The 26,023-nt window shown below is 43.1% G+C and overlaps 2 protein-coding genes across 2 annotated transcripts in view; both read right to left on the bottom strand.

Annotated features, from left to right (window-relative positions):
* Positions 1-48: 48 nt before the first annotated feature.
* Positions 49-12,482, bottom strand: LOC129839866 (zinc finger protein 664-like). Its single transcript, XM_055907562.1, has 2 exons — positions 11,839-12,482; positions 49-1,975 (listed from the first exon to the last, which is right to left on the bottom strand). The coding sequence occupies exons 1-2, from the start codon at positions 12,242-12,244 to the stop codon at positions 924-926; spliced, it is 1,458 nt and encodes a 485-aa protein (XP_055763537.1). The 5' UTR covers positions 12,245-12,482; the 3' UTR covers positions 49-923.
* A 2,145-nt stretch (positions 12,483-14,627) lies between these two features.
* LOC129839195 (zinc finger protein 271-like) overlaps positions 14,628-26,023 on the bottom strand; it is a 42,685-nt gene continuing 31,289 nt past the window's right edge. The window contains exons 3-4 of the mRNA XM_055906503.1: positions 20,748-21,195; positions 14,628-16,353 (exon numbers count right to left, since the gene is read on the bottom strand). Coding sequence (XP_055762478.1) covers positions 15,440-16,353; positions 20,748-21,195 — 1,362 coding nt within the window. The 3' untranslated portion in view covers positions 14,628-15,439. The remainder of the gene's footprint in view (positions 16,354-20,747; positions 21,196-26,023) is intronic.

Raw genomic sequence — 26,023 nt, 5'->3', positions numbered from 1 at the left:
GACATGAATCCAATGCGCTTTTCAGGGGGAAAAAAGTAATAATCACTATGAAAATAAAAACTTTAATATTTACAACAAACATAAGAGGATTAAAACAACAGAATAACAAACTGAAAGACTAATGAGCATTCTGAGGAAAGGCCATTGATTAAAACAGTAAAAATAGAATGTAATATCCAACCAGAAATATAAGCTTATTAGTAAACAATATAATTGTACCAAAAAAATTGTCAGTTGGTTGAAAATGTTACATGAAATGTAAAATATGAAGTATCAAAACCAAATGTACACCAATGTGTTAATATTTATTGGTTATTAGTATTGGCAATAATTCACTTAGTGGTGAGGCATGTAATAATTAAAAACGTATCTTTTGTCAGGCTGGATGTTTGAAATATGAGGTGATTTGAGTCATGCTTCTTCAGTAGTGGAATAAAGACAATTAGCACTAGAATGTTGTAAGGAAATGCTGTGTGTAAATACTGGAGTGATGTGACTGTCAATAAAATTGTTCATAGACCAATTTCTGATAGTTCATGTGTATAGGCTGCAAGTACGTTGAAATTAAGTTGTTTTAAACTCACAATGACCAGAAGAAGAGGTCTTTTCAACTTTCACTTTCAACCAAAACCATATTGGATGTCGGGTATGGTCTTCTTTTCAACGTCTTTTTAATGACATTGTGCTATTGTAAATAAGACTTTGTTCTTAACTGACTTGCCTAGTTAAATAAAGGTTACATTACTACAATTTTAAAAACATTGTACATTGTGATATTAATTAAAATACTCCTTCTGTGATGTTAAAACATTCTACATTGTGACATTATTTCATTGATATCATGAAACAACTCCTTCATGTATTTTCTGATGTTTTTAATCAGAGATCTTTTATCAGAGTAACTCTTCCCACATTGATTACAGCTATAAGGTTTCTCTCCCGTGTGTTCTCAGGTGTGTAGTCAGATGGCTAGATGAAACAAAATTCTTCCCACATTGATCACAGCTATAAGGTTTCTCTCCAGTGTGTATTCTCAGGTGTGCTACCAGGTTGCCTGCATGAGCAAAACACTTTCCACATTGATTACAGCTATAAGGTTTCTCTCCTGTGTGTGTTCTCTGGTGAATAGTCAGATTGCTGGATGTAACAAAACTCTTCCCACATTGATTACAGCTATAAGGTTTCTCTCCTGTGTGTGTTCTCTGGTGAATAGTCAGAATGCTAGATGTAACAAAACTCTTTCCACAGTCAGTGCAGCTATAAGGTTTCTCTCCTGTGTGTGTTCTCTGGTGTATAGTCAGATTGCTAGATGTAGTAAAACTCTTCCCACATTGCTCACAGCTATGAGGTTTCTCTCCAGTGTGAATTCTCTGGTGTGATTGTAATGTATATAATTTTGAAAATGTCTTCCCACAGTCAGTGCAGCTATAAGGTTTCTCTCCTGTGTGTGTTCTCTGGTGTATAGTCAGATGGCTAGATGTAGTAAAACTCTTCCCACATTGCTCACAGCTATGAGGTTTCTCTCCAGTGTGAATTCTCTGGTGTGATTGTAATGTATATAATTTTGAAAAGGTCTTCCCACAGTCAGAGCAGCTATAAGATTTCTTTCCTGTGTGTGTTCTCTGGTGTGTTTTCAAGCTGCATGGAGCATTAAAACTCTTCCCACATTGATCACAGCTATTACGTTTCTCTCCTGTATGGATTCTCTGATGTCTTTTGAGGTCTGCTGAAGAGGTGAATCTCTTCCCACAGTCAGAGCAGTGGTGAGATGTATCACCAGTGTGAATTCTCTGGTGTACTTTTAGTGATCTTGAGTAACTCTTCCCACAGTCAGAGCAGCAGTGAGAATTCTTTCGTGTGGGTTTCCGTTGGTGTTTCTTGAGCTGTTCTGATGTGGAGAGATTCTTGTCTGCCTCAGCAGCTTCATGGTGTTGTTGAGGCTCCCCAGAGGATCCACGATAGTCACGTCTCTCTCCTGTGTGAACAACAAAGTCAGACAGATGGTTAAAGGCCCACAACAGCAGAAATCCACTGTTTATTTTTGCTAAAAGGTGATTCCCATGATGTTGTACAACAATGTCCGTCTTAATGAATATTTAAATGCTTTTTTCAAACTTATTTGACAATCAATGAACAACAGTCATATTTTGTCTTTTTTCCCCACTTTAGTTGTAAAGTTGATGATTCTAGAATATCTAGATGCATATACGTATATGGTCTCCAATATATAGGCCCCTTTCTGTATCTGCTAAAATTTGCCACACGAGGATGATGCGCATGCAATTTGGTTGCAGAAACTTCTCCCCGCTGAAGAAGATACCGCTAGTCATGGATGTGGTATATCTACGTTGAGCAAAAAATGGTGAGTGACGATTGTAGTTTTCCACAATGTACACAAGGTATTCTGAATATTACCACACATTATCAGAGCAAGATCAGGATGCTACTCAAGGAAACTCACTTTAAGTTCTGGTGTCTATTCAGTAATTCACCACCGTGGGGGAAAACTCAGGGGATTTCTCATAGGCTGACAGCAAAAATAGCTTCCATTTCCAGGTTGTTTATGAGTGCATTTCACACTACTATTGGATTCAAATTGTAAGGCATTTGTCCTGCTTAATATAATGTTTGTGTCATCGTCGCAAATCAACCAATTTATACTTTAAAAAACAACAACAACATTTTAATCAATTTTAGAATAAACAACGTAACAAAATGTGGAAAAAAGTCAAGGGGGTCTGAATACTTTCCGAATGCACTGTACACTGAATATGCAAAACATTGCTCTTTCCATGACATACACCGACCAGGTGAATCTAGGTGACTCAGCGAAGGGAAGGAGAAAGGGTTGATGTCTGCACCCCCCACTGACATCTAATTGGCATAATAAAACAATCAACCAATAAAAAGCTGTTTCAGCTGAGATTTGTTTTGCATCTCAATCCACCAATCATCGGTCTTCTCACATAAACATCTGTAGCGTCCGAACAGCCTAAACACTGATACCTCTGTGGAAAGGTAAGTCTCTCACAAAAACACATACAGTACCAAAAGTACAGTAGTCAAAAGTTTTGGACACACCAACTCATTGAAGGTTTTAAAAAAAAAATCTAGATTGGAGAAATTGCTTGTTTTCATTGCTTTACTGGGAAGCTTAACAGAGTTTCAGAGCAAGTCAGAATATGAATGTAATCTGTTACTAGCAAGTTATTGATTTCATGAACCTTGTTTCTTATGTTAACGTGGGCTATTTTTAGCACTTTTCTGGGATGCTTGCTTGTTTTCCTTGCTTTACTGGGAAGCTTAACAGAAGTAGACATGCTCATGTTATTCATGTTAGTGCAGGTTGAGCTGCACACAGTGGACTTCCTACTCAGGCACACTACCTCAGTGCTAACAGTATAATGCTGGTTCATAGGCACACAGTGGACTTCCTACTCAGGCACACTACCTCAGTGCTAACAGTATAATGCTGGTTGAGCTGCACACAGTGGACTTCCTCCTCAGGCACACTACCTCAGTGCTAACAGTATAATGCAGGTTGAGCTGCACACAGTGGACTTCCTACTCAGGCACACTACCTCAGTGCTAACAGTATAATGCAGGTTGAGCTGCACACAGTGGACTTCCTACTCAGGCACACTACCTCAGTGCTAACAGTATAATGCTGGTTCATAGGCACACAGTGGACTTCCTACTCAGGCACACTACCTCAGTGCTAACAGTATAATGCTGGTTCATAGGCACACAGTGGACTTCCTACTCAGGCACACTACCTCAGTGCTAACAGTACAGATGGACTTCCTACTCAGGCACACCACCTCAGTGCTAACAGTACAGATGGACTTCCTACTCAGGCACACTACCTCAGTGCTAACAGTATAATGCTGGTTCTACTGCCTCAGTGCTTTCAAGGTTTTTTCTTTCTTTTTTTTACTATTTTCTACATTGTAGAATAATAGTGAAGACCTCAAAACAAAGATAAACATGTATGGAATCATGTAATAAACAAACCAAAAAAATGTTGAAACAAATCAAAATATGTTATATTTGAGATTCTTCAAAGTATTTCAATTATGCATTTTCAATGCATTTCAATTAACAGGTGAATTTCTTTCCGTCTTAATGCTTTTGAGACAATCAGTTGTGTTGTGACATGGTAGGGTTGGTATACAGGTATACAGGACACAGCCCTATAAGACCAAGTCCATATCATAGCAAGAACACCTTAAATAACCTTAAATAAGCAAAGAGAAATGACTGTTCATCATTACTTTAAGACATGAAGGTCAGTCAATCCGGAACATGTCAAGTGTCTTCAAGTACAGTCGCAAAACCATCAAGCGCTATGATGAAACTGTCTCTCATGAGGACCGACACAGGAAAGGAAGACCCAGAGTTACCTCTGCTGCAGAGGATGAGTTCATTAGAGTTACCAGCCTCAGAAATTGCAGCTCAAATAAATGCATCACAGAGTTCAAATAACAGACACATCTCAACATCAACTGTTCAGAGGAGACTGCATGAAATCAGGCCTTCATGTTCAAATTGCTGCAAAGAAACCACTACTAAGGGACACCAATAAGGAAACTTGCTTGGGCCAAGAAACACGAGCAATGGACATTAGACTGGTGGAAATCTGTATTTTGGTCTGGTGAGTCCAAATTTGACATTTTTGGTTCCAACCGCCGTGTCTTTTTGAGACGCAGAGTAGGTGAACGGATGACCTCCACATGTCTGGTTCCCACCGTGAAGCATGGAGGAGGAGGTATGATGGTGCTTTGCTGGTGACAGTCTGGGATTTATTTATTTATTTAGAATTCAAGGCACACTTAACCAGCATGGCTACCACAGCATTCTGCAGGGATACACCATGCCATCTGGTTTGCACTTAGTGGGACTACCATTTGTTATTCAAAAGGACAATGACCTAACACACCTCCAGGCTAGGTAAGGGCTATTTGACCAAGAAGGAGAGTGATGGAGTGCTGCATCAGATGACCTGGCCTCCACAATCACCCGACCTCAACCCAATTGAGATGGTTTGGGATGAGTTGGATGGCAGAGTGAAGGAAAAGCAGCCAACAAGTGCTCTGCATATGTGGGAACTCCTTAAAGACGGTTGGAAAAGCATTCCAGGTGAAGCTGGTTGAGAGAATGCCAAGAGAGTGCAAAGCTGTCATCAAGGCAGAGTGGCTACTTTGAAGAATAACACTAACACTTTGGTTACTACATGATTCCATATGTGTTATTTCATAGTTTTGATGTCTTCACTGTTATTCTACAACGTAGAAAATAGTAAAAATAGTAAAACTAAAATAAAAACTTGAGGCAATATGCCCTAGTAGGAAGTCCACTGGGTGCAGTTCACCCTTCACTAACATGAATAACATGAGCATGTCTACTTCGCTAAGCTTCCCAGAAAAGCAATTAAAACAATCAAGCATCCCAGTAAAGCAATTAAAACAATCAAGCATCCCAGTAAAGCAATTAAAACAATCAAGCATCCCAGTAAAGCAATTAAAACAATCAAGCATCCCAGTAAAGCAATTAAAACAATCAAGCATCCCATAAGTGCAAAAATAGCCCACGTTAACACATGTAGCTTAAAAAACAACAATCATTTGCTAGTAACAGTTGACATTCATATTCTGACTATCTCTGAAACTCACATAATACATTTGATGATACAGTGGCAGCAATGCATGGTTATAACATCGCCAGAATTGACAAAAGTGGAGGTGTGGCTGTTTTATATTCATGTTAAATACTGTTGAAGTAACAGGTTCACCTGCCTCACCTAAAGCCCATTCTGATGGGAAGCTGCTATAGTCCACCAAGTGCTAACAGTCAGTAACTGGATAATATGTGTGAAATGCTTGATAATGTATGTGATATCAAAAGAGAGGTATATTTTCTGGGTTATTTAAATATTGACTGGCTTTCATCAAGCTGCCAACTCAAGAAAAAGCTTCAAACTGTAACTAGTAACTGCAAGCTGGTTCAGGTTCAGGTTATCAATCAACCTACCAGCGTTGTTACAAACAGCACAATAATTAAATCATCAACATGTATTGATCACATCATTACTAACGCTGCAGAAATTTGTTTTAAAGCAGTGTCCAAATCCATCAGATGTAGTGATCACAATATAGTAGCCATGTCAAGGAAAACCAAAGTTCCAAAGGCTGGGCCTAATGTTGTGTAAAAGAGGACAGGCTGGGCCTAATATAGTGTATAAGATGTCATATAAGAGGTTTTGTAGTCACTCATATGTTGCTGATGTAAATAATATTTGTTGGTCTGTGGTGTGTAATGAGGAGCAACCAGATGCTGCACTTGACACATTTATGAAACTACTTATTCCAGTTACTAATGAGCATGCACCCATTAAGAAAATGACTGTAGAAACTGTTAAATCCACGTGGATTGATGAGGAATTGAAAGATTGTATGGTTGAGAGGGATGAGGCAAAAGGAATGACGAAAAAGTCTGGCTGCACAACCGATTGGCAAACGTACTGCAAATTGGGAAATCATGTGACTAAACTGAATAAAAAGAAGAAACTACACTACGAAACAAACATAAATTATATAAAGAAAGATAGTAAAAAAGCTTTGGAGCACCTTAAATGAAATGTTGGGCAAAAAGGCAAACTCAGCTCCATCATTCATTGAATCAGATGGTTCATTAAATCACAAAACCCACTGATAGCGCCAATTACTTGAATCACTTTTTAATTGGCAAGATGAGTAAACTAAGGCTTGACATGCCAGCAATAAAAGCTGCCACTACACATCCAAGTATAACTGATCAAATTATGAAAGACAAGCATTGTCATTTTTTATTTCATAAACTGAGTGTTGGAAGAAGTGACAAAAATGATTGCTGTCTATAAACAATGACAAGCCACCGGGGTCTGACAACTTGGATGGGAAACTTACTGAGGATAATAGCAGACGATATTGCCACTCCTATTGGTCATATCTTCAATGTAAGCTTACTAGAAAGTGTGTGCCCTCAGGCCTGGAGGGAAGTGAAAGTCATTCCGCTACCCAAGAATAGTAAAGCCCTCTTTAGTGCCTCAAATAACCGACCAATCAGCCTAAAAACTTCCGGGGTAAAAATGGTGTTTTATCACATACAATGCTATTTTACAGTGAACAAATTGACAACAGACTTTCAGCATGCTTATAGGGAAGGACATTCAACAAGCACTGCACTTACATAAATAACTGGTGATTGGCTAAGAGAAATGTATTTTTTTGTTAGAATTCAGTGCGGCTTTTGACATTATCAATCATAGTCTGCTGATGGAAAAACTTGTACATTTTATGGCTTTACACCCCCTGCTATAATGTGGATAAAGAGTTACCTGTCTAACAGAACACAGAGGGTGTTCTTTAATGGAAGCCTCTCCAACATAATCCAGGTAGAATCAGGAGTTCCCCAGGGCAGCTGTCTAGTCCCCTTACTTTTTTCAATCTTTACTAACAACATGCCACTGACTTTGAGTAAAGCCAGTGTGTCTATGTATGAGGATGACTCAACACTGTACACATCAGCTACCACAGCGACGGAAATGACTGCAACACGTAACAAAGAGCAGCAGTTAGTTTCAGAATGGGTGGCAAGGAATAAGTTAGTCACAAATATTGTATTCACTAAACCCTAAACCTCAACTAAATCTTGTAATGAATAATGTGGAAATTGAGCAGGTTGATGTGACTAAACTGCTTGGAGTAACACTAGATTAACCCTGGACTGTAAACGGTCATGGTCAAAACATGTTGATAAAACAGTAGCTAAAATGGGGAGAAGTCTGTCCATAATAAAGTGTTTCTCTGCCTTCTTAACAGCAATATCAACAAAGCAGGTCCTTACGGGCACCTAGTTACCAATACGTGTTGCTCAGTGTAGTCCAACGTCTAATTTACCTGTTAAACGCTGAATACATCATATGAAAAGTGTAACGTTATGACTACAACTACTGTTCCCTGAAGGAGGGAAACGAGAAACATACTATTAAATCTGCACCTCGCTGTAAGTCTCGCCTTCCATAGGTGACCATTCAATCCTTCAATTGAAACACTGCTCTTCACCAGGAAAGGGAGGTGATGCGCCAAGATGTTCTTCCTCGTTTACTTCAGGGCACAGTAGTTATAGTCCTAACATGTGACGTTCCGTTAGACGACGTGAGGAAGAACTTTAACCCCTGTAAGTCTAAGCCGTTGGAGGGGGAGGGGCTAAACTGACATGGAATTGTTTTAAGAAGGTCATACTATGGATTTCTTAGGTGACTTATATTTAAGCAAATTTGCATCAATCGACTCTAATGGGTTAATGATATGATCATGCTCTCTTTAGCCGATGTGAGGAAGACCTTAAAACAGGTCAACATTCACAAGGCCGCAGGGCCAGGCCGCAGGGCCAGACACAAGGCCCAGGCCGCAGGGCCAGACACAAGGCCCAGGCCGCAGGGCCAGGCCGCAGGGCCAGACACAAGGCCCAGGCCGCAGGGCCAGACACAAGGCCCAGGCCGCAGGGCCAGACACAAGGCCCAGGCCGCAGGGCCCAGGCCGCAGGGCCCAGGCCGCAGGGCCCAGGCCGCAGGGCCCAGGCCGCAGGGCCCAGGCCGCAGGGCCCAGGCCGCAGGGCCCAGGCCGCAGGGCCCAGGCCGCAGGGCCCAGGCCGCAGGGGCCAGACACAAGGCCCAGGCCGCAGGGCCAGACACAAGGCCCAGGCCGCAGGGCCAGACACAAGGCCCAGGCCGCAGGGCCAGACACAAGGCCCAGGCCGCAGGGCCAGACACAAGGCCCAGGCCGCAGGGCCAGACACAAGGCCCAGGCCGCAGGGCCAGACACAAGGCCCAGGCCGCAGGGCCAGACACAAGGCCCAGGCCGCAGGGCCAGACACAAGGCCCAGGCCGCAGGGCCAGACGGATTACCAGAGCATGCGCTGACCAGCTGACAAGTGTCTTCACTGACATTTTCACCGTCTCCCTGACCCAGTCTGTAATACCAACATGTTTCAAGCAGACCACTATAGTCCCTGTGCCCAAGAACGCCAAGGTAACCGGTCTAAATGACTACTGCCCCGTAGCGTCACATCTGTAGCCATTCAATTCTTTGAAAGGCTGGTCATGGCTCACATCAACACCATCATCCCAGAAACCCTAGACCCACTCCAATTCGCATTCCGACCCCAACAGACCCACAGATGATGCAATCTCTATTGCACTCCACACTGCCCTTTCCCACCTGGACAAAAGGAACACCTACGTGAGAATGCTGTTCATTGAATACAGCTCAGCGTTCAACACCATAGTGCCCTCCAAGCTCATCACTATGCTAAGAACCCTGGGACTGAACACCTCCCTCTGCAACTGGATCCTGGACTTCCTGACGGGCCGCCCCCAAGTGGTGAGGGTTGGCAACAACACATCCACCACACTGACCCCTCAACACAGACCCCTCAGGGGCGTGCTTATCACGGACTACAGGAAACGGAGGGACAAACATGCCCACGTTCACATCGACTTGGCTATAGTCGAGCCGGTCGAGAGCTTCAAGTTCCTCTGTGTTCACATCGACTTGGCTGTAGTCGAGCCGGTCGAGAGCTTCAAGTTCCTCTGTGTTCACATCGACTTGGCTGTAGTCGAGCCGGTCGAGAGCTTCAAGTTCCTCTGTGTTCACATCGACTTGGCTGTAGTCGAGCCGGTCGAGAGCTTCAAGTTCCTCTGTGTTCACATCGACTTGGCTGTAGTCGAGCCGGTCGAGAGCTTCAAGTTCCTCTGTGTTCACATCGACTTGGTTGTAGTCGAGTCGGTCGAGAGCTTCAAGTTCCTCTGCGTTCACATCGACTTGGTTGTAGTCGAGCCGGTCGAGAGCTTTAAGTTTCTCTGTGTTCACATCACTGACCAATTATGGTCCAAACACACCAACACAGTCGTGCAGAGGGCATGACAACGCCTCTTCAAATTCAGGAGCATGAAAAGATTTGGCATGGGCCCTCAGATCCTCAAAAAATTATACAGCTGCACCATTGAGAGCATCTTGACTGGCTGCATCACCGCCTGGTTTGGCAACTGCTTGGCATCTGACAGCAAGGTGCTATAGAGGGTGGTGCGTACTGCTAAACACACCACCGGAGCCGAACTCCCTGCCACTCAGGGCCTCTATACCAGGCGGTGTCAGAGGAAGGCACTAGAAATTGTCAGACGCCAGCCACCCAAGACATAGACTGTTCTCTCTAGGTCCAAAAGGCTCCTTAAAGTTCCACTTCACAATAACAGCACTTACAGTTGACCAGGGGCAGCTCTAGCAGTGCAGAAATTTTACGAACTGACTTGTTGGAAAAGTGGCATCCAATGACGGTGCCACGTTTAAAGTCACTGAGCTCTTCAGTAAGGTCATTCTAATGCCAATGTTTCTCTATGGAGATTGCATGGCTGTGTGCTCGATTTTATCAACCAGTCAGCAACGTGTGTTGCTGAAATAGCTGAATCCACTCATTTGAAGGGGTGAACACAAAATGTTGTATATATAGCGTATTTGCGACTGCCCTACAAAAAAAAAAAAATCACTGTCAACAAAACGGCCTATCGACCGGTAGACTACGGTCAGCCCTAAAACAATTGGCTGAATATTATACAATGACTTAACAGCTCTAACAATTTGACCCCAAAATGAAATCTTCACTGGCAATTCTAGAATATACTATATAGCCTAGAAACCTGGTTAAACTATCATTATGACATCATGGATGAATTCTAGAATATACTATATAGCCTAGAAACCTGGTTAAACTATCATTATGACATCATGGAAGAATTCTAGAATATACTATATATCCTAGAAACCTGGTTAAACTATCATTATGACATCATGGATGAATTCTAGAATATACAATATATATCCTAGAAACCTGGTTAAACTATCATTATGACATCATAAGAAAATCTACACTGGCAGTTATAGAAAGACACATATACTGTATAGCCATTGATTCTTGAAGAATATAACTTATAAATGCCTCATATGTTTCAACAGTCTCACCCCATCCGAAACCAAAATAATATATATAATGCCACTGTTTGTAAACAAACACTGTATAGCTTCAAAGTAGGTTACAACTGGATGGCCAGTCCTTGTATTCATAGTGTAGTGAATTCAGGGGGTAGCCCTGAACTGAACTCAAACCTGGGTCCAGCGACTGTCAAACCAACACCTTATAACTGTTTTGCCAAGATGTCTGAACTTCTTGACGAAGTCGCTAGGTTTTGTGTTACGGTTGATACAATAGCTTTCTCTATGAATTTGAGAGTGGTTACATTTCTCCAGCCCTATCCCTCATCCGTTTACCAAACCAAGTCTCTGGGCAGCCATTTTGTTGCCGTTTAAATCCTAGGTTGCCCCTTTAAAAAAGCCACATCCATCAATCAACCAATCTGCAGTTCAAACAAAAACTGTAATTCCACCACTGTTTTGGGAATAAGATGTGGCTGGAGAAATGTAACTACTCTCAAATTCATAGACAGACCTATGGATGCAAGGACTGACCATCCATGATATCAACATTATAGTTTTAACCATGTTGAGGCTATACAGTGTTGATTTACATTGTTTCTAAACATTGGAGTAAAAAAAGCTTATTTGGGGTTCTGATGGGGTACAACAGTTGAACTAAGCTCATGAGGCATGTGTTATATTCTTCAAGAATCAATGGCTATAAATAAATTATTTAAAAGTCACAATATGGATGTAGCAACTGCAGATTTCCCCTTTAACACCCTGCAACAACTGCAATTTGTGCCTCTGTTTTTAAGACAGTACTTACTTGTGTTAATCAGGGACCGGTTTCTCAAAACCATCTTACTGCTATGTTCATCATTTGAACCATTGGACGCCTTAAGTTGCCTTTGGGAAACCGGTCCCAGATATCCAGTTTCCTCCTCCTCCTTTTTCGATGTGACAGTGATCTCCTCCTCCTCCTCTTTCACTCCAAAAACTGCATCCTCCTCTTCTTTTACTGTAACATCCTTCTCCTCTTTCACTCTGAACGCATCTTCCTCTTCTTTCACTATAACGTCTTTCTCTTCTTCTTTCACGGTAACAGCCTCATCCTCTACTTGTTTTTGTATTGTAACAGCCTCCTCTTCGTCCTCCTCTTTCACGAGAACTTCTTTCTCAGTCCAGCAGACCTCCTCTTCTGTAGCAGCAGGAGAGTAGCTTAGTGAACTCATGTTCGGGGATGTTAGCTAGCTAGGCTAATGCTAACTTAACAAGCCCGTTAGCTGGCCAATAACCACAACACCGTAATGTGAAATTAAATGGAATAACTTACTAACGTTAGACGACAGAAACAGGTTTAACACAGTGGCTAATATACACGAAAGCGTCTAAAGAGCTTTATTGGTTCGGCTATTTTGTCCAGCAAGCTACCGAGGTGACTGACGACCTGTTGCTGCTGTTGAAAGAAGCGTTCCGTCCACTAGATTATACGTCACACTAGCAGCCTTGCCTTAAAGCTCCAGACCGCCATTTGTTGACTGGAGTAGGTAACGCAGTTGAGAGAAAATCATATTTTATTTTCAGAAAAAAAGTTGAACGGTAGGAAGTTTTTACTCACCAATGTAGCAAAACAGTGTAGTTTTAAAGACGTAATAATGTAGTTGTAGTCACGACCTGATGACCTATATGTACAAACATAGTTATGTTTTGGGGTTATTATATTTTTATGAATTTATTTCCGAGTATATTCTAAACTACCCACAATGCACTATTTCTCAACATGAAATTGATCTACTCTGTTCTACCGAGTTCGTATGCTAGCCAACGTTAGCCACACCTCATGCTTTTCACGGACTGAGTTGCCAAATATTTTTTATAACTAACCCAAGATAGACCAACGCCTATCGTTTCCAATGGAAGCAAATGAATCAGAGTGGACAGAGGTGGGGTAGGTAGAGCCAAGCAGGAGCTAGCGAGATCCTATTGGCGCGTTCTGGCATTTATTTGCATATTTACATTAGGGAACGCCTACTATGTGACGTGCGTGTTTTTTATTTACATTTTGGCAAAGGGTAAAGTCTACAAAACGTAGCACACTGTTTGTTACAGATTTTAGGCATTAGGGTTAGCAGTGTGGTTAAGGTTAGGATTAGGCATTAGGGTTAGCAGTGTGGTTAAGGTTAGGGTTAGCAGTGTGGTTAAGGTTAGGATTAGGCATTAGGGTTAGCAGTGTGGTTAAGGTTAGGATTAGGGTTAGCAGTGTAGTTGAGGTTAGGATTAGGCATTAGGGTTAGCAGTGTGGTTAAGGTTAGGATTAGGGTTAGCAGTGTAGTTGAGGTTAGGATTAGGCATTAGGGTTAGCAGTGTGGTTAAGGTTAGGTTTAGGCATTAGGGTTAGCAGTATGGTTAAGGTTAGGATTAGGGTTAGCAGTGTAGTTGAGGTTAGGATTAGGCATTAGGGTTAGCAGTGTGGTTAAGGTTAGGATTAGCAGTGTAGTTAAGGTTAGGATTAGCAGTGTGGTTAAGATTAGGATTAGGCATTAGGATTAGCAGTGTGGTTAAGTTTAGGATTAGCAGTGTTGTTAAAGTAAGGGTTAGGTATTAGGGTTAGCAGTGTGGTTAAGGTTAGGGTTAACAGTATGGTTAAAGTAAGGGTTAGGCATTAGGGTTAGCAGTGTGGTTAAGGTTAGGTTTCAAAATCAGATGTTTGGTACTAACCTGTGCTCTTCAGGGGAGGATAATCTAAAAGTAATCAGATTACTTACTGATTACAATTCTGGATAACTACTAACTGTATATTTAGAAAGTAACCTAGCCAACCCTGGATACAGTATTTAGGTCTCTCCATGGGAGGGAGATGGACATTTAAGATGATCAACACTCTCTTTATATTACTGACTTGTTGACTGGTTGGTCCATTCATCCTTCCATCCCTCCTCAGCCTTCCTCTCCTCTGAAGACCCAGTGAGGGTGGAGCTCAGTCAGAGAGCTGTTGAGGGACTGGTTAGGAAGAACACTTCTACAGCCAGAGAGGTCAGAGGTCACACATGATTTGGACAGTAAATATTGACACACACATTTGTTCTTCGTTATTATGAAGGTTATTTGTGTCAAATGTACTTTTCCCCACATCTCTTTACATTGCTTATGCACATTCAGTGGCCTGACTGATTGGACAAAACCGAGCGTCGATTGGACGTCGGGCAGAGGCATTGAATAATAAAAACTGTATCTTTTGTCAGGCCGAATGTTTGAATAATGAGGTGATCTGAGTCATGCTTCTTCAGTAGTGGAATAAAGACAATTAGCACTTGAATGATGTAAATAAAAACTGTGTGTAAAAGCTGGACTGATGTATGATTGTTAATAAAACTGTTCATAGACCATTTTTTTTATACTACCTCCATGCTGCAAGTATGTTGAAACTAAGTTGTTTTCAAGTCGTCGAAACAACGACCTGAAAAATACGTACTTACAAATAAATGTCAACTTCAACCAAAACCGAATTTAGATTGGATGTCAGAATAGTCTTTGCTAGGTGGGATAGCCCCAATGTCAAAACACAGTTTTAACCGAATCTGAATCAATAACCAATTTCCAGAAACAACAAGAGGCAATAAATCACTGATATCTATTAGGGGAGAACTCAGAATGTACATGCTTTTGAAGCTAACACAACTAAAAAACACATGGAAATGGGAGATATCTTTAACCTCACTGGTTAGAGGACAACCTGCAGAAGACAGTCAGCTACATTTTGGAGTGATGCATTTAAATGTAGGGGTCGCTAAACAAAGGAACGCAACACTTATTTGTGATCACTCATCGATATCATGTTGAAATCAATTGTGCGAGAGGGAGGAGATGAGGTTTCACGTCCTGTTAACACAGCTAAACAAACCACACAGAATCTGGGAATAATGTGTACATCAATGGTTAGAGGACAATTTGTAGAAAACAGTTCGCTACATTTTTAAGTGTTGCATTTTGATTCAAGTGGGTCACCGACGAGGTAAGTCTAACACAACACTTGATGTTTATCACATAAATAGTACTCTTTCATTTCAGAGCCTGGATTTTCCCCCTGAGGCTAATATCCATATCATGTCCAAATCAATAGAACAGGGGGCAAACATTTAGGGTTCTACATTGTGACATCATTAAAATACTCCTACTACAATGGTAAAACATTCTACATTGTGACATCATTAAAATACTCCTACTACAATGGTAAAACATTCTACATTGTGACATCATTAAAGTACTCCTACTACAATGTTAAAACATTCTACATTGTGACATCATTAAAATACTCCTACTACAATGGTAAAACATTCTACATTGTGACATCATTAAAATACTCCTACTACAATGTTAAAACATTCTACATTGTGACATTATTTCATTGATATCATGAAACAACTCCTTCATGTATGTACTTTCTGATGTTTTATCATTGCTCTTTTACCAGAGTAACTCTTGCCACATTGATCACAGCTATAAGGTTTCTCTCCTGTGTGAGTTCTCCGGTGTGCTATCAGGATATTTGCCTGAGTGAAACTTTTCCCACATTGAGTGCAGCTAAAAGGTTTCTCTCCAGTGTGTATTCTCTGGTGCATAGTCAGACAGCTAGATGTAACAAAACTCTTGCCACATTGATCACAGCTATAAGGTTTCTCTCCTGTGTGTGTTCTCAAATGTACCATCAGGTTGCTTGAGTGAGTAAACCTCTTCTCACATTGACTACAGCTATAAGGTTTCTCTCCTGTGTGTGTTCTCTCGTGAATAGTCAGCTGGCTAGATGAAGCAAAACTTTTCCCACATTGACTACAGCTATACGGTCTATCTCCTGTGTGTGTTCTCTGATGTGTTTTTAGGCTGCTTGGAACATTAAAACTCTTCCCACATTGAACACAGCTATAAGGTTTCTCTCCAGTGTGTATTCTCTGGTGTATAGTCAGACTGCTAGATGTAACAAAACTCTTCCCACATTGATCACAGCTATACGATTTCTCTCCTGTGTGTGTTTTCTGGTGTGCTTTCAGGCTGCTTGTAACACTAAAACTCTTCCCACATTGATCACAGCTATTAGGTTTTTCTCCTGTATGGATTCTCTGATGTCTTTTGAGGTCTGCTGAAGAGGGGAATCTCTTCCCACAGTCAGAGCAGTGGTGAGATTTCTTCCCGGTGGGTCTCCGCTGGTGTTTGAGGTGTTCTGATGTGGAGAGACTCTTCTCTGCCTCCTCAGCTTCATGTTGTTGAGGCTCCCCAGAGGATCCACAATAGTCACGTCTCTCTCCTGTAGACTCCCCAGAGGATCCACAATAGTCCCGTCTCTCTCCTGTGTGAACAACAAAGTCAGACAGATGGTTAAAGGCCCACAACAGCAGAAATCCACTGTTTATTTTAACTAAAAGGTGATGCCCATGATGTTGTGTCCAAACTTATTTAACACTTGTCTTAAAACAGAAGTGAAATTGAGCATCCTTGAGCGGCCAGCTCTTGGAAGAGTCTTTGTGGTTCTTAACTTGTTTCATATAAAGAATGATGGAGGCCACTGTGTTCTTGGGGACCTTCAATGTTGCAGAAATGTTTTGGTACCCTTGCCCAGATCTGTGCCTCGACACAATCCTGTCCCAGAGCTTTACGGACAATTTGTTCGACCTCGTGGCATGGTTTTTGCTCTGACATTGCACTGTCAACTGTGGGACCTTACATAGACAGGTGTGTGCCTTTCCAAATCATGTCCAATCAATTGAATATACCACAGGTGGACTCCAATCAAGTTGTAGAAACATCTCAAGCATGATCAATAGAAACAGGATGCACCTGAGCTCAATTTCGAGTCTCATAGCAGCTGTCTTCTGCCAGGTGCTTGGGTGTTCCCTCCATGGTTGTGGATGTCACTCCAGCTACATCTCCCTGTCCTAGTCAATCAACTGCCTGGTCCTCCGCTGCCCCCTCCGCTTGGCTGTGCCCTCTGAATCAGAGCTCTGTTCCTTTGGCTGTTGTGTCCTGCACACAGCCAGCGTCTCAGCAGCCCTTTTCTCAGGTGAGTTCTGTGGCTCTGGCCTCGCAATCAGCTTCGAGACATGGCAGTGGCCGGATCATTCTGGCGATTATGATAAGGAGTTCATATATCTGTACCTGGGGCAAAGACTTTGTGGTTTCCTGGGGTCAAAGTTCAGGACATCTCCAGGTTGCTTCCCGAGGTCAGTCACCGGGGGGAGGGGGCTGATACTGTCATGGTTCATGGTCCCTGTGCCCAAGAACACCAAGGTAACCGGTCTAAATGACTACCGACCTGTAGCACACATCTGTAGCTATGAAATGCTTTGAAAGGCTGGCCATGGCTCACATCAGCACCATCAGCACCATCATCCCAGAAACCTTAGACCCACTCCAAATTGCATATCACACTAACAGATCCACAGATGATGCAATCTCTATTGCAATCCACACTGCCCTTTCCCACCTGGACAAAAGGAACACCTACGTGAGAATGCTGTTCATTGAATACAGCTCAGCGTTCAACACCATAGTGCCCTCAAAGCTTATCACTAAGCTAAGGACCCTGGGGGAGATGTGGTTCTCGGATGGCTCTCTGGGATTGGATGGTTTGTGACCTGGTGGTTGGGAGCTTGGGCCGGCGGCCAACAGGAGCTTGGTGAGAGATCTGTCGACGTTCCCTTGGGACGCTTGACCCTGGTCGCTCTGGACAGGAGTCTGCAAGATGACTAAATGTAATGTAAATGTTGAGCGGATTGTTTTAATAATATATATATTTTTTAAACACATCCGCTGAACTGATCCTCAACACGGGAGCTCAGTCCCGTCCTCTACTTCCTGTTCATCCACAACTGCCTGGCCGCGCAACACTCCAACACCATCATTAAGTTGGCCGACAACACGACGGTGGTAGGCCTGATCACCGATGACGATGAGACAGGCTATAGGGAGGAGGTTAGAGACCTGGCAGTGTGGTGCCAGCACAACAACCTCTTCCTCAACGTGGGCAAAGGAGCTGATCGTGGACTACAGGAAACGTAGGGCCGAACATGCCCCCATTCACATCGACAAAACACACCAAGACAGTCGTGAAGAGGGCACAACAAAGCCTATCCGGGAGACTGAAAAGATTTGGCATGGGTCCTCAGATTCTCAAAAAGGTTCTACAGGTGCCCCATTGAAATGGTGGAAAGTTTTAAGTTCCTCGGCGTACACATCACTGACAATCAGAAATGGTCCACCGACACAGACAGTGTGGTGAAGAAGGCACAACAGCGCCTCTTCAACCTCAGGATGCTGAAAAAATGTGGCTTGTCACCAAAAACACTCACTAACTTCTACAGATGCACAATTGAGAGCATCCTTTCGGGCTGTATCACCGCCTGGTACGGCAACTGCACCGCCCGCAACCGTAAGGCTCTCCAGAGGGTAGTGAGGTCTGCTCAACGCATCACCGGGATTCACACTGCCTGCCCTCCAGGACATCTACAGCACCCGATGTCACAGGAAGGCCAAAAAGATAATCAAGGACAACAACCACCCGAGCCACTGCCTGTTCACCCCGCTATCATCCAGAAGGCGAGGTCAGTACAGGTACATCAAAGCTGGGACCGAGAAACTGAAAAACAGCTTCTATCTCAAGGCCACTAGACTGTTAAACAGCGATCACTAGCTGGCTTCCACCCGGTTACTCAACCCTGCACCTTAGAGGCTGCTGCCCTAAAGACATAGACATGGAATCACTGGTCACTTTAATAATGTAACTCAGCCCTGCACCTTAGAGGCTGCTGCCCTAAAGACATAGACATGGAATCACTGGTCACTTTAATAATGTTAACACACTGCTTTACTCATTTCAAATGTATTTACCGTATTCTATTCTACTGTATTTGTCCTAATATTTTATATATTTCTTAATTCCATTATTTTACTTTTAGATGTATGTATTGTTAGATATTACTGCACTGTTGGAGCTAGGAACACAAGCATTTTCTCTACACCCGCAATAACATCTGCTAAATATGTGACCAATAAAATTTGATTCGAAGAGCATATCGACCGGCTGCATCACCGGCCTGGTATGGCAACTGCTCGGCATCCGACAGCAAGGTGCTACAGAGGGTAGTGCGTACGGCTCAGCACATCACTGGGGCCAAGCTTCCTGCCATCCAGGACCTCTACACCAGGCGGTGTCAGAGGAAGACCCTAAAAATGGTCAAAGACCTCAGACACCCATGTCAGAGACTGCTCTCTCTGCTACCGCACGGCAAGCAGTACCAGAATGTCAAGCCTGGGACCAAAAGGGTCCTGAACAGCTTCTACCCCCAAACCATGAGACTGCTGAACAGCTTCTACCCCCAAACCATGAGACTCCTGAACAGCTTCTACCCCCAAACCATGAGACTCCTGAACAGCTTCTACCCCCAAACCATGAGACTCCTGAACAGCTTCTACCCCCAAACCATGAGACTGCTGAACAGCTAATCAAAATGGCCACCAGGACTATTTACATTGACCCCCTTTATTATTTATTTATCCCCCAAAAATGCTTCACCAGACTCTACCCGCACCCTCACCAGACTCTACCCGCACACTCACCAGACTCTACCCGCACACTCACCAGACTCTACCCGCACACTCACCAGACTCTACCCGCACACTCACCACACTCTACCCGCACACTCACCACACTCTACCCGCACACTCACCACACTCTACCAGCACACTCACCAGACTCTACCCCCACCCTCACCAGACTCTACCCGCACACTCACCAGACTCTACCAGCACCCTCACCAGACTCTACCCGCACCCTCACCAGACTCTACCTGCACCCTCACCAGACTCTACCAGCACCCTCACCAGACTCTACCCGCACACTCACCAGACTCTACCCGCACACTCACCAGACTGTGAGGCAAAACATAAGCTCCTATAACACCACTGTTTGTAAACAAACACTGCATAGCCTTGAAATCTGGTTAAAACAATAATTTTGACCTTCTGGATGTCCAGTGCTTGTATATAGATATATAGAAGTGACTGTCAAGCCAACACCTTATAACTGTTATGCCAAGATGTCTGAACTTCTTGACGAGGTCACTAGGTTTAAGGGTTAAGGTTGCTACAATAGCTTTCTCTATGAATTTGAGAGTGGTTACATTTCTCCAGCCCCCATCCCTCAGCTGTTTACCAAACCAAGTCTCTGGGCAGCCATTTTGTTGCTGTTTAAATCCTAGGTTGCCCATTTAAAAAGTCACACAACAAACAACCAACCTGCAGTTCAAACAACAACAAAGCGTCACTCTGCCACTGTTTTGGTAATAAGATGAGGGATGGGGCTGGAGAGATTTAACTACTCTCAAATTCATAGACAGATCTATGGATGAAAGGACTGACCATCCATGATATCAACATGATAGTTTTAACCATGTTGAGGCTATACAGTGTTGCTTTACATTGTTTCTAAACATTGGGGTAAAAAAAGCTTATTTGGGGTTCTGATGGGGTACAACAGTTGAACTAAGCTCATGAAGCATGTGTTATATTCTTCAAGAATCAATGGCTATAAATAAATAATTTAAAAGTCACAATATGGATGTAGCAACTTCAGATTTCCCCTTTAACACCACACATCAGTTCAACAACTGTAGAGTTCCCCTTTAACACCAAACATCAGTTCAACAACTGCAGAGTTTGTGCCTCTGTTTTTAAGACAGTACTTACTAGTGTTAATCAGGGAACGGTTTCTCAAAACCATCTTACGGCTAAGTTCATCGTTAGAACCATTGGATGCCTTAAGTTGCCTTTGGGAAACCGGGCCCAGATATCCAGCATCCTCCTCTTCTTCCTCCTCCTTTTTCGATGTGACAGTCATCTCCTCCTCCTCTTTCACTCCAAAAACTGCATCCTCATCTGTCTCTTCCTCCTCTCCTTTTACTGTAACATCCTCCTCCTCTTTCACTCTGAACGCATCTTCCTCTTCTTTCACTGTAACGTATTTCTCTTCTTTCACGGTAACAGCCTCGACCTCTACTTGTTTTTGTATAGTGACATCCTCATCTTCCTCCTCCTCTTTCACGACAATGTTCAGCCACAGACCCTCTTTCTCCGTCCAGCAGATCTCTTCTTTAGCAGGAGAGTAGCTTAGTGAGCTCATGGTCGGGGATGTTAGTTAGCTAGCTAGGCTAGTGATAACTTAACCAGCCAGCTAACGTTAGCTGACCAAAAACAATAACACCGTAATGTGAAAGGAAATAGGATAACTAACTAGACGACAGAAACTGGTTTAAAACACAGTGGCTAATATACACGAAAGCGTCTGAAGAGCTTTATTGGTTCGTCTATTGTGTCCAGCAAGCTATGGAGGTGTCTGACTGACTGTTGCTGCTGTTGAAAGAAGCGTTCCGTCCACTAGATTATACGTCACACTAGCAGCATTACCCAAAAGCATCATAATCTTAAATTCCCAAAACGCCATCTGCTGACTGGAGTGGGTTACGCAGTAAAATAAAATGTAGAGTTTATTTTCAGACAAAAAAGTTAAACTGTAGGAAGCATGAGTTTTTACTCACCAATGTAACAACACAATGTGGTTAAAGACTTAGTACTTTAGTTGTCGTCACGATCTGGTTTCCTATTAAGTACAAACAGTTATGTTGTTGGGTTATTACATATTTATTCACTTATTTCCGGATATCTTCCAAAATACCCGCAATGCACGATTTCTCAACATCAACTGAATCTAGTCTGTGCTACCGAGTTTGTATGCTAGCCCCTCTAACGCAAGGTTTAATTACTCAAATTCCTAAACCTAAAAAATACTTGTTACTCGTTGATAATTGAAAAAAAAAATTGGAACCACCAAGACTCTTCCTAGAGCTGGCCACTCGGCCAAACTGAGCAATCGGGGGAGAAGGGCCTTGGTCAGGGAGGTGACCAAGAACCCGATGGTCACTCTGACAGAGATCCAGAGTTCCTCTGTGGAGATGGGAGAGCCTTCCAGAAGGACAACCATCTCTGCAGCACTCCACCAATCAGGCGTTTATGGTAGAGTGGCCAGACAGAAGCCACTCCTCAGTAAAAGGCACATGACAGCCCGCTTGGAGTTTGTCAAAAGACACCTGAAGACTCTCAGGCCATGAGAAACAAGATTCTCTGGTCTGATGAAACCAATATGAAACTCTTTGGCCTGAATGCCAAGTGTTATGTCTGGAGGAAACCTGGCACCATCCCAACGGTGAAGTATAGTGGAGGCAGCTTCATGCTGTGGGGATGCTTTTCAGTGACTGGGAGACTAGTCAGGATCGATGGAAAGATGAACGGAGCAAAGTACAGAGAGATCCTTGATGAAAACCTGTTCCAGAGCGCTCAGGTCCTCAGACTGGGGCGAAGGTTCACCTTCCAACAGGACAATGACTCACATTGCCAAGTCAACGCAGGAGTGGCTTTGGTACAACTCTCTGAATGTCCTTGAGTGGTCGAGCCAGAGCCCGGACTTGAACCTGATCGAACGTCTCTGGATAGAACTGAACATGGCTGTGCAGCGGCGCTCCCCATCCAACCTGACAGAGCTTGAGAGGATCTGCAGAGAAGAATGGGAGAAACTCCCCAAATACAGCTATGCCAAGCTTGTAGCGTCATACCCAAGAAGAATCTATGCTGTAATCGCTGCCAAAGGTGCTTCAACAAAGTACTGAGTAGTCTTAATACTTATGTAAATGTAATCTTTCAAAATAGCCCGAAACAGTGACATTGGACACATAGGCCATGTTTGGATAGATAGTATTGGTCTCTGTTGGATATTTGAACTCGGTTTGGAAACATGAGTCATGCTTAGATAGCTCAGCTGTAGCAAACAGTGTTGAGTTACTGTGGTTGAAGGTTATTTTATCCAGCCAGTGGTAGGTGATGTCACTACAAAGTTGAATTATTTTTTATAAATTTGCAAAAATGTATAGAAACCTGTTTTTTGCTTTTCATCATGGGGTGTATAGACGGGGTGTATAGAGACGGGGTGTATAGATTCAAGAGAGGAAAAACACATTAACGCCGGTGGGCCATACAGGGAGTCTTCCGTCTCCCATTACTCATACTCCTCTCCATGGTATCCTGCTGTGGAGTGACCGGTCTAAATCTCTCCTGGTGCTTTAAGAGCTTAATGGACACTACCTTATCTCCCATTATTCATACTCTTCTCCATGGTATCCTGCTGTTGGGTGACCGGTCTAAATCTCTCCTGGTGCTTTAAGAGCTTAATGGACACTACCCTATCTCCCATTACTCATACTCCTCTCCATGGTATCCTGCTGTGGGGTGACCGGTCTAAATCTCTCCTGGTGCTTTAAGAGCTTAATGGACACTACTCTATCTCCCATTATTCATACTCTTATCCATGGTATCCTGCTGTGGGGTGACCGGTCTAAATCTCTCCTGGTGCTTTAAGAGCTTAATGGACACTACCCTATCTCCCATTATTCATACTCTTCTCCATGGTATCCTGCTGTGGGGTGACCGGTCTAAATCTCTCCTGGTGCTTTAAGAGCTTTATGGACACTACCCTATCTCCCATTACTCATACTCCTCTCCATGGTATCCTGCTGTGGGGTGACCGGTCTAAATCTCTCCAGATGCTTCTGGATTCTGGGGCCGACGAGAGCTTAATGGACACTACCCTGGTGTCTGAGCTGGGTATCTCCACAAAACTCCTCTTCGTTCCCATGGACGCCAAGGCATTGGACGGACGCTCTATTGGCAGTACAATTTCTATCAATCTGCGAGTGTCAGGTAACCACGGTGAGTCCATGCAGTTCCTGCTCATTGAGTCTCCTCATGCACGGTTTTGGGATTATCATGGCTCCAGATGCACAAATCCCTGATCAACTGGGCTACTGGTTCAATCCTGGGTTGGAGACCATTCTGTCACGTGCATTGCCTCAAGGCGGCGCAGCCCGCCCCAGAACGTCTTTCTGCGGGTAAAGCCCCGGATCTCTCCACTGGTGTACAGTGTTTCCTCTGACACATTGGTGCAGCTGGCTTCCGGGTTAAACGTGCATTGTGTCAAGAAGCAGTGAGGCTTGGCAGGGCTGTGTTTCGGAGGATGCATGACTCTCGACCATTGCCTCTCCCGAGTCCGTACAGGAGTTGAAGCGATGTGACAAGACTGTAACTACCAATTGGGTACCACAAAATTGGGGAGAAGTGGTAAAAAAATCGAAGAATGCTCAGCTATGAAAAGCCAACTGACATTTACTCCTGAGGGTGCTGACCTGTTGCACCCTCTACAATCACTGTAATTATTATTTGACCCTGCTGGTCATCTATGAACTTTTGAACATCTTGAAGAACGATCTGTCCTTAATGGCCATGTACTCTTATAAAATCCACCCGGCACAATCAGAAGGAGACTGGCCACACCTCAAAGCCTGAGTCCTCTATGTTTCTGCCTAGGTTCCAGCCTTTCTAGGGAGTTCTTTCTAGCCACCATGCTTCTACATCTGCATTGCTTGCTGTTTGGGGTTTTAGGCTGGGTTTCTGTATAGCACTTTGTGACATCTGCTGATGTAAAAAGGGCTTTATAAATACATTTGATTTGAGGCCGCAGATACTTTTGAGTGTTTTATATAATATGACTAAATGTGTTTCTTTCTGTGTTGCAGGGGCAGTCAAGAAATGGAACAGCAAGGCCACAGAACATGGTGTTGAATTCTAACTTGAAATGTCCTTATTCATGTTCACATATTAGAACTGGAGGAAATTAACTGAGTGAGAAAGAGGGTGCAGAAAGTTTACATTCTGTTAGAACATGTTATTAAATCTGTGGGAGACCACCTCAAGCCCCCGATGGAGCCGGGGGTGGTGTTTACCACTCCATCAGCAGAGCTGTGGGAGACCACCTCAAGCCCCTGGTAGAGCCGGGGGTGATGTTTACCACTCCACCAGCAGAGCTGTGGGAGACCACCTCAAGCCCCTGGTAGAGCCAGGGGTGGTGTTCACCACTCCACCAGCAGAGCTGCGGGAGACCACCTTAAGCCCCTGGTAGAGCCGGGGGTGGTGTTTACCACTCCACCAGCAGAGCTGTGGGAGACCACCTAGAGCCCCCGGTAGAGCCGGGGGTGGTGTTTACCACTCCACCACACCTTCAGCAGGCTGGAAAAGTGGGATTGATCTGTTTGATCCATTTGATTGTTTCAGTTTTCAATAGTTGAATCCTTTGACGAATTGTTGATTTAATTTTTTTTTCTTCATTTTCAACAAATGTAATGGATTGGTTGAAAAGTGATACTACAGTTGTATACTATTTCGACACGGTGGAAGATGTACTGAATTTAATCTGTTTTTCATACTAAGATGGACCAAGATGTGTTGATTTTTCACATATTTGTTGATATTTGTTGATTGGTTTTGCAAGAGTCTGTTGATTGGTCGGTCATTGGGTTAATATGTTTTGCAATGTGTTCAAATCAAATCAAGCTTTATTTATACAGCACATTTCAGACATGGAACACAATGGGCTTCACAGGAAAAAATGAATAAAAACGGATGAAAATAAAAACAGAAATATTTACAACACAACAAACATAAGAGGAAAAAATAAATAAAAAATAACAAAGAATAACACACTGAAAGACTAATGAGCATTCTAAGGAAATGACATTGATTAAAATAGTAAGAATAGAATGTAATATCCAACCAGAAATATAAGCTTGTTTTACTACATTGTTAGTCAACAATAAAATTGTGCCAATAAAATTCACATAGTCGCATAAATTATTTTTGAATACTAAATGTTACATTACATTGAAATTGTTATGCTGGTGAATGAGGACCCAAAAGCGACTTAACATAAACAGAGTCTTTATTCCAGTCTAAAACAAAACGATACTCCTGGATATCTCTTAGGTGACACCTGCTCACACGCAGCATCTGATGAAGGCAAAAACACGACAGGGCGGAACCAGGACACAGAACAGCAAACATCAAACAATGATCCGACAAGGACA

The sequence above is a fragment of the Salvelinus fontinalis genome, chromosome 40, assembly GCF_029448725.1.
Source record: "Salvelinus fontinalis isolate EN_2023a chromosome 40, ASM2944872v1, whole genome shotgun sequence".
In the NCBI taxonomy this organism is placed as follows: domain Eukaryota; kingdom Metazoa; phylum Chordata; class Actinopteri; order Salmoniformes; family Salmonidae; genus Salvelinus; species Salvelinus fontinalis.
The sequence above is the reverse complement of the archived record's forward strand: the minus strand, read 5'-3'. Positions and strand labels throughout refer to the sequence as shown.